Source organism: Cajanus cajan, chromosome 3, assembly GCF_000230855.2.
Source record: "Cajanus cajan strain Asha chromosome 3, NIPB_CcT2T_4, whole genome shotgun sequence".
NCBI lineage: Eukaryota > Viridiplantae > Streptophyta > Magnoliopsida > Fabales > Fabaceae > Cajanus > Cajanus cajan.
The window spans coordinates 32,851,902-32,871,339 of NC_138519.1; the positions used below are offsets into that span (position 1 = coordinate 32,851,902).

Consider the following 19,438-nt stretch of genomic DNA (forward strand, 5'->3'; position numbering starts at 1 on the left):
TGTAGTCTTGATGGTTAAGACGAATCAATATAAAAATACTCAATGTTCTATCTCACTGCTCTTCTTGCTAATCGACATTCATTAATTGTTGGATGACATTTTCTTTGTTACCTATCAAAATTGAACTAACAAAAGTACAACTCGTATATGTTGAACCAAATACGCTAGACCATATATGACACAAATTTAATATACATTTGGAGGAACCAGGACACGTGAACGTGGTTGATTGGTGGTCAAGTTTATGTTGGTTGGGAATTAAATGCATCATTAATGGATCCAATGTGGAATGAGGTCTATAAATAAATTCTCATAAACAATTCTTCCAAGCAGAGAGACACTTTCCATCGTAGCAAAAGACGTTTTCTCAAATATAGATTGTGTTTATGGCTTCCACACCGGGAATCCTCACGGACTGGCCATGGAAGCCTCTCGGAAACTATAAGGTTATTTGCCTACCCTCCCTTTCATATTACATCTAATCTCTATCTCTCTTTTAATTATTAATAAATATCTTAACAATATTGTCATTCCAAAACCTACTAACATCCGCAGTACATCCTAATTAAGATTAAAAAAAACTGTAACAAAGAATTAATGATAAAACTGGGCAAAAACTCATGAAACATTAACAAAACTAAAGGCAATCCAAAATAATTGCGAAAAAAATTCTCCGTATCTCTCTCTTTATTAACAATATTTGTTGCTTTTGATTTAAGTAAACTACTATTTTGATAAGAGTGTAATGTATATCAACATGCTATTAGTTTAAGTAGTATTAATAATTGTTCTTTTAAGAAAAATTTTGTGTTTGAATTTTGTCAATGAAAAAAATCTGAGCAAGAGAAGAGATCCTATTAAAAATAACTAATTAGATTATCCAATAAAAATTAATTATCAACGAAATTGGGTGGTGCTTAAAACTAAAAATTAACACAAATATAAATAAATAAATAAAATATGATACACTGCTTTGAAGCTAAATAACTTTGTATGAAATTTCCCCATATTTCATATATATAATTGCTTAAACTTAACCACTTGCTACATTATAACACTATTTTTTGTTTTTTTAATTTTAAATAAATCTGAACGATATAGATTATATTTTCATTGACATATTTAGAATTAAGTCTCAAGTATTAGTGTCACGTACGGTGTTATAAACCTTTTTATGACATGAACGTGATACATTGTTCTCGTACATTGGACAACTTTTAATGTCAAACGCCCCCATTAACATTTTCAGTTTTTTTTTTTTCTCTCTCACTCTTCCTATCAAATCGTATAATATATTATACTAATATTTTTTTATATTATTTTTTTCCATCGGTATAATAAAATATATTATTAATGACAATTATTTAATAATAATAAATTAATTGTTATTTTATTATATAATAAAATATTAAAGATTAATATGTAATAGTTACTAAGAATATATTTATATTATCAAAATTTATTATTATTAATAATTATTTATTAAAAAAATTTAAGTCTTACATCGATTAGAGATAAGATAATTAAAGAGTATATAAGTGGGTGATAACTATTACCTTACAAGTTAATTTTGTAGGGTTGAATTAGACTCATAACCCACTTACTATTCTAATTTGATATTAGATCTTAAGAAAACAGAAAAATTAAAGAATATATAAATAGAGGATAATCATTATCTTACAAATCTCACTTTGATTAGAAATAGGGTAATCAAAAAGTATATAAATTAAGAATTACTTATTAAATTTTTAGTGACAATAACAAAAAATAAAAAATATTATAAAAAATCAGTATACAAAATAATTGATGATAAATATTTTAGCGACACTGCATATAATAATTACTGTAAAAATATTTTTACAACAATTTTTATTATTACTAAAAATAATATTAAATACTACTAAAAGTTTATTTTATTGTAGTGTATTGGAATTGAATAAATTGTTTTGGTTGTTTAAAAATCAATTTTTTGGCAAAATAATATGTGCATGCATGATGCATGAAAAAGTTTTCCCGTGGTTTCAGGCACGTGCAAAACGTTTTATTTATACCTTTGATTATTTTAAACAAATTGTGATGATAACTCATTAAAAACAAGGATAAATTGTGCATTTTATTAGAGCGAAATATGTCTCTTCAAAGTAATTTTTGCATTTCGAGAATCTTGACGCTTAGCATATACGCCCTATAGTAAGGTGCTTTATTAATTAATGGATCCAATTGCACCGATCAACAACACAGTTCCAATTCCAATGACAAAGATAAAGTAATTAAGATAACTTAATGTAGAGAGTAAATATATTTAACTTTTATATTATTATTAGTACTACTCTCTTTCACTCTTACTAATTTTAAATGAGTTAAATTTAAAACTAACAATGCATATTAGAAAATATATATCCTTTGTAAATTAAAATAACTAAAAATATTGTAACTAGATACATATTAGCTGAAATAAAATAAAAAATTAAAAAAAAAAGTCAAGTCAAGTCAAACATAACTTAATTTAGATATATTTTTATATATCTTAAGAGAACACTTGGTATGCAAGATATTTTGCATTTATGAAAATCTTAAAATGTAAATCTTAATTTTATATGTTTAGTAGCAATTTAAAAAAAAAAAAAGATTATTAGAAATATAGTTTCCTGATAATCATTTTTATCCCACTTTTTCTAAAAAAATATTTCATGGGAGTGAGAATCCAACTTTCTTAAATTAGAGAAAAAGTTTAATGTATATAAAAAAATCACAATTTTCTTTTTTTAAAACATAAAATCTCTATCTTTCTATTTCTCTTTCTCCTTCTCTTTCTCTCTCTCTCTCCCTCTCTCTTTCACTCTCAATCACCCTCTCTTCGTCTCTCCCTCTCCTTCTCCCTCTCTCTCCCCTTCCATTTCTCTTTCTCCCTCTCTCTCACTCCCCTCTCTCCCTCTTCATCTCCCTCCCTCCCTCCCTCTCTCTCTCTCTCTTTCTCCCTCTCACCTTGTCACTCTCTTCCCCCTCTCTCTTTCTCTCTCTCTCTCCTTCCATGTCTTTATTTTTCTTTCTTTTCTTGTATTTCATTATTTCTTGACTTTGTCAATTTTAATAATAATATTAAAGTTTGTTTTATTTTAATAGTATTTGTTAACACTTTTTAATTAAAGTCTCTTTCTCGCTCACTTTCACTCTCACTCCCTCTATTTGGTTATATTATTGGTTTTTTCGGCTAACATATTAATAATGTTGCAGTACGTGGTAGTAGCACCTTTTGTTATTCATAGCTGGTACGCAATGTTGGTGAAGGATGACAGTGAAATAAATGCATTTAATATCTTAAAAATATTTTTTTTTAGCAGGTAGAAAGATTTATAGGAAAACGTAGAGAAAAAAATGTTGTAATAGAAGTATTTGAAATTATTGTTAGAGTTAATCATCTATACATTGTCAATGTAAAGTGTAAAAAACTAGTAACTAATCATATCTTTTAAATTATTTTATTTTATTATTATTTCATTAAAAAAGCAACTGACATGATATTATTAAAAGATATGATTGATTATCAGTATAAAAAATTTTCACACTGATAATGTATACATAATTAACTCTTATTTTTAACTTAATATATATTAATGGTGTGATTAATTTTGCAGTACATGGTAGTAGCTCCTTTTGTTATTCATAGCTGGTACTCAATGTTGGTGAAGGATGAAAGTGAAAGGGACATAACCAACTTTCTCATACTACCATTTTTGTTGTCGCGTATGCTTCATAATCAAATATGGATCTCTGTCTCTCGCTACCAAACAGCCAAAGGCAATGCTAGAATTGTTGACAAAGGAATTGAGTTTGATCAAGTTGACAGAGAAAGAAATTGGTTAGTATCTATGCTTAAAATGACAACTCAAATTAAGTCTCAAACTTACCCTTTTCCCATTTAGTTGAGTTGTTTGTTTTACTTTTTGTATTTCGATCTTGCAGGGATGACCAAATATTATTCAATGGGTTATTATACTACATGGCAAACTATATATTTCCAGGGGCATCACGTCTTCCATTATGGAGAACAGATGGAATGATTATGACAATACTACTTCATATGGGACCAGTGGAATTTCTGTATTACTGGTTACATAGGGCACTTCATCACCACTTCCTATACTCTCGATATCATTCTCATCACCATTCTTCAATTGTCACAGAACCCATTACTTGTAAGTATTGTCATATTAATTATCGCCCTTTGAATTTGTGACACATTTCAACATCATCTTTTTTGTGATATTTAATATTATTTTTTAATAGTCAAAAAATATTTTACTTGAATTTTCACATTACCTATTGTATGTACGAGAAAAATGTATGATTTTTCTTACTGAAATGTAGTATTTTTTTTATCATTATCATTAAAAATTTAAGAAAATATTTCTAATTTATATATTTTTTAATTGTTTTTTTTAGTCGATGTGAGACTTGTAAGGTAAGAGTTGCTCTGTACTTATACCAAGTTAGAATAGTGAGTTGTGGATCTAACTCAATCATACAAAATTAACTTGTCAATTAAGAATTATCATTCATTTATATACTATTTAATTATCTTATCTCTAGTCGATGTGAGACTTAAGTTTTTTTTAATAAATAATTGTCGCTAATAGTAAATTTTAGTATAATATAAATATATTTTAATTTAATAGTTATTATATATTAGTCATTAATATTTTTATTAATAAAAATATTATTTATTTCTCCCTTCAACAAAATCATCTGTTTTTTATATTTAATATTATTTTAGTAGTCACAAAATATTTTACTTGTATTTTTACATTAATTATTGTATATACGTTTTTGTAACATCTTTTTTACTGAAATTTAATACTTTTTTACCTTTGTCACTAAAAATTTAAGAAAATATTTCTAACTTATATATTATTTAATTACTTTATCTCTAATCGTTGTGAGATTTGTAAGATGACAGTTGTCCCCTACTTATATACTCTTGAATTGTCTTATTTTTAGTCGATGTGGGACTTAAATTTTTTTTAATACACCCCCTCAAGTATAATATTATTGAGCTTGACACATGAATAAATGGTGAGTGATATGATACTATCTTAGAATTTACAGTATATATTTTAAAATAAATATAATATCATGTAACAAAAGATATTACTAATATTTTAATATTAATGCACAATAATTCAAAAATACTTATAATTTATATGAGAATATTAATGTCAAATCAAATTGGAATAATTCAAATTCATCCCAATAAAAATACATTGATTACAATTTCAAAATTTGAGGCTATTTAAATCAATCTCAAACCGAATTAACGGATTGTGGAAAGTCATGTTTACTTGAATTTTAAATTTCATTATTATTGATTTATTGGTATGATGATATTTATTTACATAACATATTTTGAGTTAATAATTTAAGTTTTTGAAATAATTAATCTAAGTAACTCTTGCACAAGGAGTGTTAAATTCATTTATTTATCTTAATTAAAAATATAAAAGGATTCCTTGCAAAGGGAATCGCTTGTAAGAATTCAGGGAAAAATTGGTTCAAATCTTAGTATATATAACATTATTTGTTCTAGGCATACACTCCATATACACCCCCAAAACAAGATGTACGGTATTCGTTTTTCATTTTATATTAATTTTGTTTATATATGACTAGTTCAAATTTTGACTAGCTAACACGTCAACAGTTTTTAGTCAATAAACAACTCCTTTACATTCACTACAAAAATTCGTACATATTAATGATTGAGGGTTAAATTCAATTAGTTTGGTGAAATATATATTTAATAAGACAAAATAATTGACATTATTCATCTGTATTAATTAAGATAATAATACATTTCACTAGTAGATAATTTTATGTTTAAAAATATTTTTAGTTCCTTTTATTTTTTTATTTCTTAAATTTAAAACTATCATTTTAGTCTTTATAATTTTAAAAATTATTATTTTAATCTTTTAAGACCATCAATAACATACTTAACATAAAGAAGGGTATATGTAATATTAGTTAAATTTAGTTTGATATTTTCACTAACAAGAATGTTAGTAAGTAAATTTTTTAAAAATATTTAATAATACTTGAGTTTTATTTGACAAACTTATTAAGAATTTTTAGTGGAAGGACTGAAATATATATATATTTTTTAAAATTACAAGAACTAAAAAATTAATTTTAAATTTGAGAAATGAAAAATAAATTTAACTCTTATTTAAAGGACGAAAAACATTGGATAAAACATCATTCCAATTTCTAAGAGTGCATGTTTCTTAAAATAAGAAAGTTTTGAATAAGTCATTGAAAGTTTTGGTTGTTTCATTAAGTCCATCAGAAATAAGTTATTGCTAATTTAATCCCTAAATATATATTAATATTTTCATTTTAGTCACATATTTTAAATTTTATAAACATTCAAGGACTTTTTTTTATTTTAATTTTTATAATTTCATGGAGTGCCATTGATATGTACTTTTAGGGGCTCGAACAATATTTTACCAAAAATATTTAAAGCATAATTTTATTTATATATAAAAGTGGTATATTTTTAATACATCAAATACTAATATAAGGTATCATTTTATTAGTGTTGACTCACGAATAAATCATTTAACACTTGTCTATAAGTTTATGTAACACCTTGTTTTTCTTGGTGCAGCTGTCACCCATCCATTTGCTGAGCACATATTATATTTTCTTCTTTTTGCAATTGCTTTGTTAATCCCTGTCTTTACAAAAACGACCTCTATGTTGGCCGTGTTTGGATATGTGACATACATTGATTTTATGAACAATATGGGTCATTGCAATTTTGAGATTGTTCCAACGTGGCTCTTTCGCATATTTCCTCCTCTCAAGTACCTCATGTACACCCCATCGTAAGTATTTACTCTCTCTCTAAGAAACATACCATGTCAAACACAATAGCACAAAAGAAGTGAATTTCAATTATATAATAAAAAATGAGAGATAAGATTAACATTATTTAAAGCAATCATAATCATTCATATGTTATGATTAATATTTAAGTCACTTTTGGAATAATTTATTAACAATTTATTTATAATTATTTTATGGATTTAGCACTTGTTTACATGTTTAAAATAACTTATGATATGTTTATGATATATTTTTATCTTATTTCAATAAGTTTTACATAAAGACTTATGATAAATAACTTACGACTTATATTAAAATAGATTTAACATATTTTCACTTTAACTATAATAAACAACATATACATAAGTGTTTACGTACATAATAAATAATTATTTAAAATAATTACTTAAAAAAGAAATAAATTTTAATTACTTAAAAAAGACATGTGACATTTTTTAAAAATTCACATGACTCGTTTATTTAATTTTGTCTATTCATTATTTAATCTAATTAATCTCTCACAATAAAGGCTCTCTCATAGATACTCCATGCTACACATTTAAAGGACATTTTTAATTAAAAAAATGAAAACTTTTAATTAAAAAAATGAAAACTTTCTATGGTAACTCTTGGATAACAATTAAAAAATAATTGTGATATAAATTTAAACATAATTATAAACACTATTTTTTATAAGATTATTAATGTTATTAGTATTGTTGTCATCTCTATTTTAGTTATCATTGTCATCACCACAATGTCACATGGATAGTAGTGGAGGATGATGATGGTGACTATAGAGGCGACAACAAATAATAGTTTCACAAGATGTATATAACTGAATTTTAATTTCAACACAATTTTTTTAAGTGTAATCCAATGCATGATTATCTTATTTTGAAAATTCATTTATTTTCATTATTTTTTTAATTAAGTGTTACTCTCACACATATTAGGTGTGGATTTATTTTGTTTTTGTGATAAATAAGAACATTTAATTACAACTATTACATTAAAATTGATTGTTTAAATTGCATATTTAATTACAAAAGATAACAAAGTATACATAATTATTTTCATATATTTCACAGGTTTCACTCTTTGCATCATACACAATTCAGGACAAATTACTCTTTGTTTATGCCATTTTATGACTACATTTATGGCACCAAAGACAAGACCTCAGATCAGTTACATTATTCAACAAGAAAACGACAAGAAGAAATACCAGATGTTGTGCATCTAACACACTTAACTACTCCTAAATCCATATATCATCTCAGATTTGGATTTTCTTACCTAGCCTCCAAGCCATACACAACAAAATGGTACCTTTGTTTGATGTGGCCTGTGACAGCTTGGTCTATGATTCTTACAAGGGCTTATGGTCGTACATTCATTGTGGAGCGAAATAATTTTGATAAACTCAAGTTACAAACTTGGGCAATACCCAAATATAAATTCCAAGTAAATATTATAAGTTTATTTCTTTGTAATTAAATATGAATTTACTTTGCCAATTTCATAGACATTTATTCAAAACCATTTAGTATTTAAAATTAAATGGAAACATTACTTTTTTTTTTTGTTTGAAAATGTCTTCATAAAATCCTAAAGAATATTGAATGTGAAGTTGACATGTCTATATATAACTAACAAGTTGTTTGACTACTTTTTTTTTCTTATATTTTATTTTGTATCATCATTTGAGTGATTGTTTATTTTTGTAAAGTTTTAATATAATTATATGTGATCAATGATATATTATATTTATATGGTGGTGTAAAATAATAATTTATATAACTATGTAATATTTTGTAGTACATTTCACAATTGCAAAAAATGACCATCAACAAAATGATAGAGGAAGCAATACTAGATGCAGATAGAAAAGGCATAAAAGTGTTGAGCCTAGGCCTTATGAATCAAGGAGAGGAGCTTAACATCTATGGAGGGCTATATGTTAGTAGGCATCCAAAGCTAAAAGTTAAGGTTGTAGATGGAAGCAACCTTGCTGTTGGTATTGTTCTTAACAACATTCCTAAAGGAACAACTCAAGTATTACTTAGGGGAAAACTCACTAAGGTTACTTATGCTCTTGCCTACACATTGTGTCAACAAGGCATTAAGGTCGGTTTTACACACTATAAATAGATAGATAGATAGAAATTTATGCTTATTTAATTTTGAATGCCTCTAATTTTGATATCATAATTAACTATATTTCAGGTTGCTACAATGCACAAGGATAATTATGGGAGACTTCAAAGTTCATCCAATAACTTTGAAACTAATTTGATCATTGCAAAAAGCTACACCCAAATGGTAATATAACAAAATTTTCCTAGTATTTTTATAGAATACTTTACTAAAAACAACTTCAAGTTAATCTTAAAAATTTATATAAAAAATATATGAAAAATAATTCTTATAATAATTTCACCTTGATTTTCTTAAAACCTTGTCAATAATGACAAACAAGGTTTTCCTTTGATTTTTGATCTTTGTTGTTTTTTACAGACTTGGTTAGTTGGAGATGAATTAACCGAAGAGGAACAATTGAAGGCACCCAAAGGAACATTATTTATTCCATACTCACAGTTTCAACCAAAGAAATATCGCAAAGATTGTTCTTATCATTGGACTCCAGCAATGTTAATTCCTAAATCTGTTGAAAATGTTCATTCTTGTGAGGTTTGTTTAGATCATTGTTTAATTGATTCAATCATTCTATTCAATTGTGCATGGACGATTGCATTATGATTTTTACTATTCCAAGTGGGAAAAATTTATTAAATATTATACATATATTGCAGAATTGGTTGCCAAGGAGGGTAATGAGTGCATCACGCATAGCTGGAATATTGCACTCTTTAGAAAGCTGGAATGAACATGAATGCAACTACACAATGCATAGTATAGAAAAAGTTTGGGATTCAGCTCTTCAACATGGATTTCGACCTTTAACTATGCCAATTCAAGAGTTAATTCATTGTTAATAAACTTAAATAATTAATTTCTTTTCCTACCTTATTAGAGCTCTTCGAAAGGTATTAACATTTCCTTACAAAGATTATCATATATGTTAAAATAAGTTTTAGTATTTTATTCAAACATACTGATGGAGGACCATCCTTGTAGCTTCATGTGGGACCCATCACACTAGGTGGGTAGGACAATAGAAGAAGAGGAAGGAGCTCACACATCTAGAGATACTCTCCTCATGGTCAGGGTATTAATTACTCTCCTAAGCCTCATTAGTATAGGATTTATTTTCTTTTATTTCATGAGTTTTATTTCTCATTTTACCCTTGTATTTTGGGGTACTTAAAATGTAGGATTTATTTTGCTTTGTATTTCCTATTTTGCCTTTGTATTTTGGGGGTACTTAGAATTTAGGGCTTAAATTCCTAGAGGTATGGTGAATGGTCGTGAACATTATGGGATCTATTGGGCTAAGTAGAGCATTTGCCCAAGTGGAAGGGCACCTAAGTTGCATACTCCCATTATGCACCTAGTTGTAGCTTAACTTAACCCAAAAAGATGTCATCTTGGCCTAGGCATGTGCGACACTTTTAGGGTTACATGTAAGTCTCATTTAGAGTGCATTTCCTTCTCATTTTGAGGTGGGAATGAGCACTCCATGATGACCTAGCCGTCACACATCCCTAGGGTTATGACCTCACCCATCACTTATAAATATCTTAGGGAGCACCTCATGTAAACACTTTGAAAATCAATATAGAGTGAGCTTTTGAGCCTTTATATTTTCCTTAGTCTCTCTTGGTCTATTTTTGGCCAAGTACCCTACTATCTCCACCTTGAGTGCATAAACCCTAAGAGTGGCCTTCATCCCCCTTGAAGTGAGCCAAACCCTAGAGTGCCTCGTACACCTTTCATCAAACACATTACCTCCTTCCTCCATTTTCGGTCTCCACCTTCCATTCACGGCTAGACATTGAAGAACCATAATCTAAGGAGCCTAGGAGGCTTTCTCATTGATTACCATTCCTCCATCAATGCTAAGAAGGTTTCCATCATGTGGTATCTAAAGCCAATGGTTCTTCAAGGATAACTTCTAGTCCATATTGTTCTTAAATTTTCAGTCATATTTTGTGTCTTTTTTCTTGTTTAAATTTGTGCTAAAATGGATCATTATCTTACCATGTTCTCATGATTTATATGTTCTCTTTTATGTGTTGATTCATGCCATATCTTCCTTGTGAATCATCTTGGTGTTTTAAGGATTCCTTGTTTAAGTTCCTACCATTTTCTTTTTAAGTTTGAGTTGCTGGAAAAGTTTGGTTGCAGGTGAAACATTGGTGAAATTATATATTTTATTTTATTATCCATCTGGTTTTGTCATTAGATTGTCTCTTTTGAATTACCTTGAAAAAAATTCCAAGTATTCATGCTTAAACCTTGTTGTGATCAAAATATGACATGCATGCCACATGTTTGATGAAATGGCCATGAGTCTCTAGTGTGCTTTTGAGAGTCAATCATGCATGCTAATTAGTCCTAGCATGTTCTAAATCACTTAAACGTTCATGTGTGATTAATTTCTTTGCACATCATTGTTATAAATTTTTGGCCATTTGAATAGCTCCTTGTGCACTTGAAATGCTTACATATTGTTTGATGATTTAAGTATGAGATTTATTTTTATGTGCATATTTTACAGCTAGACATTTGCAAATTAAAATCTAAGAAATGCTCAAATTGTTGTCTCATTGAGCTATCACAAATTGTTAAAAGGATACTCCCAAAATTTTTGCTAATCAAATTTTCAATCTCAAGTGTAAAACCCAAGCAAAGGAAGAACATTAATATAAAAAAATAAAAATAAAAAAGAGAAAGGTGGCTGGACGTTTCTAAAAGACTGAGCCATAAACAAGTGTAAAAAAATAAAAAAGATTCAAAAAACAAGCAAAAAGGGAACCTTTGCTAGACTTATGGACTTTGGGACAAATTTTCCTACCTTAGCAAGTAGAGTTATTCTTGGACCTTTGAACAAAACTTAAGGGCTGAATGAGACCCTTAATTCAAACATATTAAGTGCAACATTTCTTTACACATACTTGTTGATTCCATTCTAGTGTCATTCTAGGAATTAATCTTTTGAGTGTTTGGCTTTCTTAATGTGCCTTAATTTTGGCTTTGTGTCTTCTTTCTACTCTTAAGTTTTGTCATATTCACCTCCACTTGAGTTTAGCCTTTTTAATTGTGTCTTTTTAGTTTTTATTCTTTGGTCGTTTGTACTTTTGGTTTAGTTTCTTCTTGGCATAGGTGAGGAAAACTTCTAAAACCATACACACTCTTGGTGGATTGAGTGGGGGGGTTGTCCGAATTTGTGTCGAAGGTGCTTTGGAGGATTATACCGAAAACTAAGAGAGAAAACACCAAAGGAGAGGACTAACTTGGGTGTTCTTTGTGAAGGGAGCAAGTTTGAGACTTGAAGACTTAATTTCTTAAATTATTTTATCTTGTGCAAGTTTCAACCACTTGTACTTTTGGCCTTTGTTTCCTTTGGTTTTTGGTTTGTAATTGGCCTCTTTATTAAGTAGTTTTAGGGTAATTCGAGTAGTGCTTGTGGGAGTGGCTTGAATACCACCAAGGTCACTTCAAGCTCCCACCCTAGGAAATTCGACTAGCATATATTTTAATTGCTTTCTTTGCATGCCTATTGCTTTGGGTGGTATAATTGCTTAGGTTTTTACCTTGCTTGTTTTCGTTTAGAATGCTTCAAGTTGCCTACTAGGGGTTCGTGCACACACACACACACACACTTAACCTTTGTGCAAAATTATTTTGTAAGAAAGGTATAAGAAGGCTTAGTGATTTTTACTTGAAAAGGCTTAGTTATTAAGTGATTCTTTGTAGTCCACCTCCCTTGATAGTTCAATTTGTACACTTAGGCCTTCTAATACTAGTCTTGCACCTCAAAAACATTTGTGAAAACCTTTTATCACTCATTTTTTGTGAAAACTTTCAAACCCATTTGTGAAAACCTTTCTTGATCATAGATGAACGATCATTCTAGTGTGCATGGTCATAACTCTTACAGTAGTACACCTAGTGTTAGGGATGAGCTTAGGGAGTTGAAAGAGTACATAAGAAAAAAAAGAAGAGGAAAACATAAAAAGGGAGGAAGAAATTAGAAAAAGGGAAAAATAAAATGCATAGAATAATGAAAAGATAAGACAATTACTTGCAAAATTTGTTGGAGGGGGGGGGGGGGGGGAACTAGTGGATCCAAACCAAGGGTCCCTCCAACTAGGTCCCCAAGAGGCAAAGGGGTTAGAATCCCTTCAAGTGTGCATAAGGAGGAAGGGCATCATACCCAACCTCCAAGTGAAAGCCTCTATAGTAGTAATCACAATGATGATTACTATCAAAGACCCCCAAGACAACCAAGACATAGGGATAGAGAGTCTTCCAATAAGGAACCCAACATTACTCTTCCATCATTACATGACAAAGATAACGTTGAAACATATTTAGATTGGGAAATGAAAGTTGAACAACTTTTCTCTTGCCATGGAGTGAGTGAAGAGAGAAAGGTTTCTTTAGCAACCCTTAGCTTCCAAGGGCATGCTATGTGTTCCGGCCTGTAGACCCCTAAAATTGTCCGGGTCGGAAATAAAGCTTGAAGACTCTCGAAGACTGAAGGATAATCAGCCAGAAGGACTCCTCGAAGGCCCTAGGAGGGTTCTCTGTAGGTCTAGAGGTCTTAGAATAGCTAAAAATAAGGAAGTGGAGGGAAAAAGCCCAATACGGCCGTACTGAACTTAATACGGCCGTATTGAAGCTTCAATACGGCCGTACTGAAGTCAGTACAACCGTATTGACACTTCAATACAACCGCAGCGAACTCAATACGGGCGTATTGAAATTTCTGAACTTCAATACGACCGTATTGAACTTCAATACGACCGTATTGAAGTTCAAAAATTTCAATACGGCCGTATTGGCCCTGTAGGCCGTACTGCGCCTATTCCCTATAAATATGACGTCAATTGGACGTCATTCCACACTTTTTCACTCAGTTTTGACTCCCTCCTTGAGTATTCTGGGGTTTTTGAGCAGTGTTCTGCCTTAGAAATCTCTCTGGGAGTCGATCCGACGAAGTTCTGGAATTCCGAGCACTTAGCTTGGAGATTCGAACCTAGTCGAAGGGAAATCCTCCGGATTTCCATAGTCAAAAGTTTTTAGGAAGGAGCGAGCGAGCTTGTAGAGCGAGGGAACGCCAAAAAGCTTCCCAGTTTTACTCAATATATAAAAAGCACGCTTCAAGAGGTTTCTTCTTAAATCCTTCCTTTTACTGCTTTCTGTGTGCATACTTAAACTGTCATCATGTAGATAGTTAATTTATAATCGCTTATAATAAATAGGGGTAATTTAGTAATTTTATATTGTTATTTTAGAATATAATCTGTCATAGGGAACCCGAAAGGGGCGCTGTGGGGTGCTAACACCTTCCCCACGCGTAACCGACTCCCTTACCCAACTCTGGTTGTAATGGCCAAAGTTGATTTATAAAATCAATTGCCTTATCCCTTTTTCCAATGTTTTGAGTAAAACATTGGTGGCGACTCCACGAACCCTCCTTTTACGAAAACCACTAATCCATGGAGGGTCCCGCTTGGGATTAATATGGATTAGTGAGACTTTTAATAAAATTGTTCGTTTGACGAGGTCTCAGTTTGAGAATAAGTCATTCTAGCAATCCACATTCTTAAACAAATAAACGAGTCCAACCATCCTTCGCGAAAGCCGAAAGCCCGTTTCGGGCCGGTGGCGACAGATGGCGACTCCACTGGGGAAGCTTCGAGAGTCAGTCCCATTTAGTGACAGATTATTTTTAACAAATAATAGTTAAAAATTACTTCATTACCCCTTGCTTGTATGATAACATGCTTTATGTATTTGGCTTTAAATAACTGTTGTTTGTTTAAATTTCCGCAATTGTTTGAAATACAAACTGTACACAAACCTTTGCACACAACAGTTCCCTCTATACCCGGGGGCATGAGTGATTAACCATAGGGAGTGGATGTTAGTACGGCCGGTTGTCGAATGGGTCTATAGGTGCCCGTAGACCGTTGTCGGAAAACATCACTCAAGGTGATAACCATGAACTTGAGTCCGACGGTGCGTTGGAACTTTCCATCGACCTACGACGAGAGGAATTGGGTCCCTATAATGGGGGCACCTTGGGGGCCTCAGACCAAGTGAGAACAGTTAGAACCTCCTTGAATATGCACTTTTCTGCAGGAGACCCCTACCTCGTGATTCGCTCGTGACCGTTCGTGGATGAGTGAATTGTTTGTGCATTTTTATGTGACATTGTATGAGCATACATTTGCACCTTTTAAACATACAACATTCTTTTTTAAATAAAAAGAATAAATAGAAATAAAGATCTTCTAGTACATGGTGTTAACATCTACCTTCATTGCATTCATATAGGTAGTTTCCCTTTTCACCCAAAAAATACAAAAAAAGATACAAAAATATTCAAAAGAAAAATATGTATTTACCCAAACCAAGCAATATCATGCATCATCTTAGGAAAATCCTAAAAACATGATAATGCTTAGTTCAATAAACACAATGCATGCATATTCAACATCATCATATCATGCATATAGATCATGGAGGGATCTAGGAGTCATTCATACATCTCTCCTAGTAATCCATTAATAAACATTAATAAAAAGAAAGGATTAGTCGATGCGTATGTTCAAAGAATGGATCGCACGCCGTTCGTTATCAAGTGTAAGCCAACAACCGTGCCAATCGAGCGCACATCAGCTCCGTTGTTGGTAATCAAGACGAATAAAGGGGAAGGTCCGACACCATTAAGGATCACAGTCCCAAGGCCTTTCCCTTACAAATCAAATAAGGCTGTGCCGTGGATATACGACATCCACCTTTCTGCCGACAGCGATATCTCTAACATCGCTGGACTTGGGGGCATGACTAGGAGTGGCAGGATCTACACTCCCGAAGATCTTCATGATAAAGCCCCCAAGAATAAAGAAAAAGAAGAAAAGAAAACCGAGGAAAAAGAATCCGAGGAGGAGACAGACGAGCTGTTAAAGTTTATCCGACAGAACGAGTACTCCATCGTGGATCAACTTCATAGGACGCCAGCAAAGATTACGCTGTCGTCGTTGATCCGAAGCTCCGAACCGCATCGACAAGATCTGTTGAAAGTCTTGAACGAGGCATATGTGTCGCACACAATCTCCCAAGACGAGTTTGAGGGGATTGTTAGTCACATCAAGGCTAATGATCACCTCACTTTCATCGATGAAGAAATCCCCGCCGAGGGATCAAACCACAACAAGCCCTTGCACATCTCTATAAAGTGCAAGGAGTATCACATCGCTAAAGTCTTGGTAGATAATGGATCTTCCTTGAATGTGATGCCAAAAAGAACGCTCAAGCAATTGGCAATCAAGGGAGTCCAAATGCGCCCGAGCAACATGATCGTTCGAGCCTTCGATGGTTCTAACAGAGAAGTGGTGGGAGAGATCAATCTTCCAATCCAAATTGGACCCACTATCTTTAAATGTCGAATTCCAAGTGATGGACATTACTCCAACATACAGCTGTCTCCTCGGCCGACTTTGGATTCATGATGCAAAAGCTATTCCTTCTACGCTTCACCAGAAAGTCAAATTCATTGTGGGTGACAAGCTGGTGACTGTACAAGCTGAAGACGACATACTCATCAGCAAGCCATCCACCATACCTTATGTGGATGCAGTGGAGGAAGCTCTAGAAACCGCCTTCCAAGCATTGGAAATTGCCAATGTTGAAACGTTTCCTCGAGAAATGAAGAAGGTAGCTCATATGCTCACAAAGAACGGATACTTGCCAGGACAAGGATTAGGCAAGGACTCCCAAGGAATCCCGGAGCTACCCATTATCAAGGATAATCCGGGGAAACAAGGGTTAGGATACAACCCTGTTAAAGATCAAAGAACGAAGAGGAATCAAGATCCTTCTCGACGTTCTTTAAGCCAGATCTTTAGGAAGGCCGGTTCACAAGCGTCAAGGCCGGTCGTCGTCGTCAAAATATTTTTTTCCTTCCGATAGGGATGTATAGACTCAGTGACTATTAGAGATCACTCCTCGGGGACAGCCCGACCCCCGAGCCTCGATAGGGCACATGTTTCCGCTGCGATTATAATAAAATCATTCTTCATTAATTCTTTATTGCTTCTTTTCTCGCTTGCAATAAAATTCTAGACCACATTATTTTAACCCTGTTTGAATAAACATGAATGAGGTTTAAATCATCTTAATAATAATAAACCCGCATCATTTTTATGTGGAAGTGTGTGTGTCAACTTGGAGCACCTTTTCTTGGCCTCAATAAGTGCCGTCATGGATAAAATAAATCCATTCAGGACAAAAATCCTAAAAAATAAAAAGCTCGGCAGGAAACCCAAAAAGGGGGCTGCACAAAAATAAGAGCAAAAGACCCGCTAGGAATCCCACAAAAGGGTGACCTAGGCAAAAATTAGGGTTACAAAATAATGAACAAAAACAAAAGCCCGCTAAGACATCACAAATGGGTGTTTTAGGCAAAAGTTAGGGCCGTCAAAAAAAGAAAAACAAAATAAATCCATGATGGTACCATCAATTGAATTCAACAAGGGGCTCAAGAAAAGCTATCCAAGTTGTCAAAACACAATCATTAATAACAAAGATGTGCTTAACCTCATAAGTGTTTAATCGAACAAGCCTAAACACATAAGCCTACCATGGCCAGCCATTCTTACAAAATCCAAAAATTAAAAAGAGTTACCCGAATAAGGATAACCGGGATACTCCACCTACGTCAAAAGGACGTCAGCCAAACATAAGGCATCGCTCGACTCAGAGAGAAAGAGCATCTGTGTCTACACCCCAAGGAATCAGAAATTCCCCATGGGTACCAACAATGCAACGCAAGTTGGGGCACAGGAACCTGTGAATGACTGCACATCCCGTAGACGGATCCCTGCATTATCCAGCCCTCAGTGGCACCAAAATCAAAATCAACATCCAGAATCCCCAGCGGATAACAGCCTACACAGAGGCAGCGAAAAATCAGAAAATCAAAAAGAGTTACCCGAACAAGGATAACCGGGATACTCCACCAACGTCGAAAGGACGTCAGCCAATCATAAGGCACCGCTCACATCAGAAAGAGCATCTTTGTGTCTATACCCCAAGGAGTCAGAAATTCCCCAAGGGTACCAACAATGCAATGCAAGTTGGGGCACAGGAACCTGTGAATGACTGCACATCCCCTAGACGGATCCCTGCGTTATCCAGCCCTCAGCGGCACAAAAATCAAAAAACAACCGTCGAAGCAGCATCGTGGATTGTGGAGACAAAATCATCACCAAATCCCTGGAAAGGAGATATTCACGCTACCCCGTCGTCACAAACACGGAGGTATGTAGCTTCCGGCTCGGGCAATGAGAGAAGCTATCTCTGGAAAAGGGGTACTCACCGCTTACCGTTGTCACAAAGGTACTTAGCTTCCGGCTCGAACAAAGAGTGAAGTTAAGCCTGGAGAGGCGGTACTCAACCATCAGCGTCATCAGAGGCGCATTGATGTCCAACTTCCGGCTCGAGCGTCGAGTGAAGTTGACCTTGGAGAAGGTAAACTCAGCTACCGAGGATGTCAGAAGCGCCAAGGTATGCACCCACCTGGAGAGGCTACTCAACAATTTTCCGCCGGAAGACGCTACAAGTCAGAAGGTCGGCGCAATACCCGGACAATTGGGTCAACTCCTTTACTTGTCAGCCGATACACCAAAAGGCCGTCCGACTAAGTAAAGGGGGGGCAGCTGTAGACCCCTAAAATTGTCCGGGTCGGAAATAAAGCTTGAAGACTCTCGAAGACTGAAGGATAATCAGCCAGAAGGACTCCTCGAAGGCCCTAGGAGGGTTCTCTGTAGGTCTAGAGGTCTTAGAATAGCTAAAAATAAGGAAGTGGAGGGAAAAAGCCCAATACGGCCGTACTGAACTTAATACGGCCGTATTGAAGCTTCAATACGGCCGTACTGAAGTCAGTACAACCGTATTGACACTTCAATACAACCGCAGCGAACTCAATACGGGCGTATTGAAATTTCTGAACTTCAATACGACCGTATTGAACTTCAATACGACCGTATTGAAGTTCAAAAATTTCAATACGGCCGTATTGGCCCTGTAGGCCGTACTGCGCCTATTCCCTATAAATATGACGTCAATTGGACGTCATTCCACACTTTTTCACTCAGTTTTGACTCCCTCCTTGAGTATTCTGGGGTTTTTGAGCAGTGTTCTGCCCTAGAAATCTCTCTGGGAGTCGATCCGACGAAGTTCTGGAATTCCGAGCACTTAGCTTGGAGATTCGAACCTAGTCGAAGGGAAATCCTCCGGATTTCCATAGTCAAAAGTTTTTAGGAAGGAGCGAGCGAGCTTGTAGAGCGAGGGAACGCCAAAAAGCTTCCCAGTTTTACTCAATATATAAAAAGCACGCTTCAAGAGGTTT

The 19,438-nt window shown here is 33.3% G+C and overlaps 1 protein-coding gene across 2 annotated transcripts; it reads left to right on the forward strand.

The window, feature by feature from the left end:
* Window positions 1–314: 314 nt before the first annotated feature.
* LOC109792954 (very-long-chain aldehyde decarbonylase CER1) lies at window positions 315–13,503 on the forward strand. 2 transcript variants are annotated; one of them, XR_002239259.3, is made up of 10 exons: window positions 315–446; window positions 3,636–3,859; window positions 3,964–4,196; window positions 6,668–6,887; window positions 7,980–8,355; window positions 8,710–9,018; window positions 9,118–9,213; window positions 9,409–9,582; window positions 9,705–9,938; window positions 10,030–13,502. XR_002239259.3 is itself a non-coding variant. In XM_020352410.3 (9 exons), exons 1-9 carry the CDS (start codon window positions 387–389, stop codon window positions 9,885–9,887), a joined length of 1,875 nt encoding a protein of 624 aa, XP_020207999.2. In that variant the 5' UTR covers window positions 315–386; the 3' UTR covers window positions 9,888–13,503. The 2 variants fall into 2 exon arrangements, 1 of the variants encoding a protein (XP_020207999.2); XM_020352410.3 differs by having other exon boundaries at window positions 9,705–13,503.
* The last annotated feature ends 5,935 nt before the right edge of the window (window positions 13,504–19,438 follow it).

Bases quoted from the DNA above. Each gene is read 5' to 3' on its own strand.
- LOC109792954 (XM_020352410.3), top strand. From the start codon at position 387: ATGGCTTCCACACCGGGAATCCTCACGGACTGGCCATGGAAGCCTCTC. The intron at 447-3,635 runs GTTATTTGCCTA...TTAATTTTGCAG, and splicing joins AGCCTCTCGGAAACTATAAG to TACATGGTAGTAGCTCCTTT. The intron at 9,019-9,117 runs GTCGGTTTTACA...ACTATATTTCAG, and splicing joins TGTGTCAACAAGGCATTAAG to GTTGCTACAATGCACAAGGA.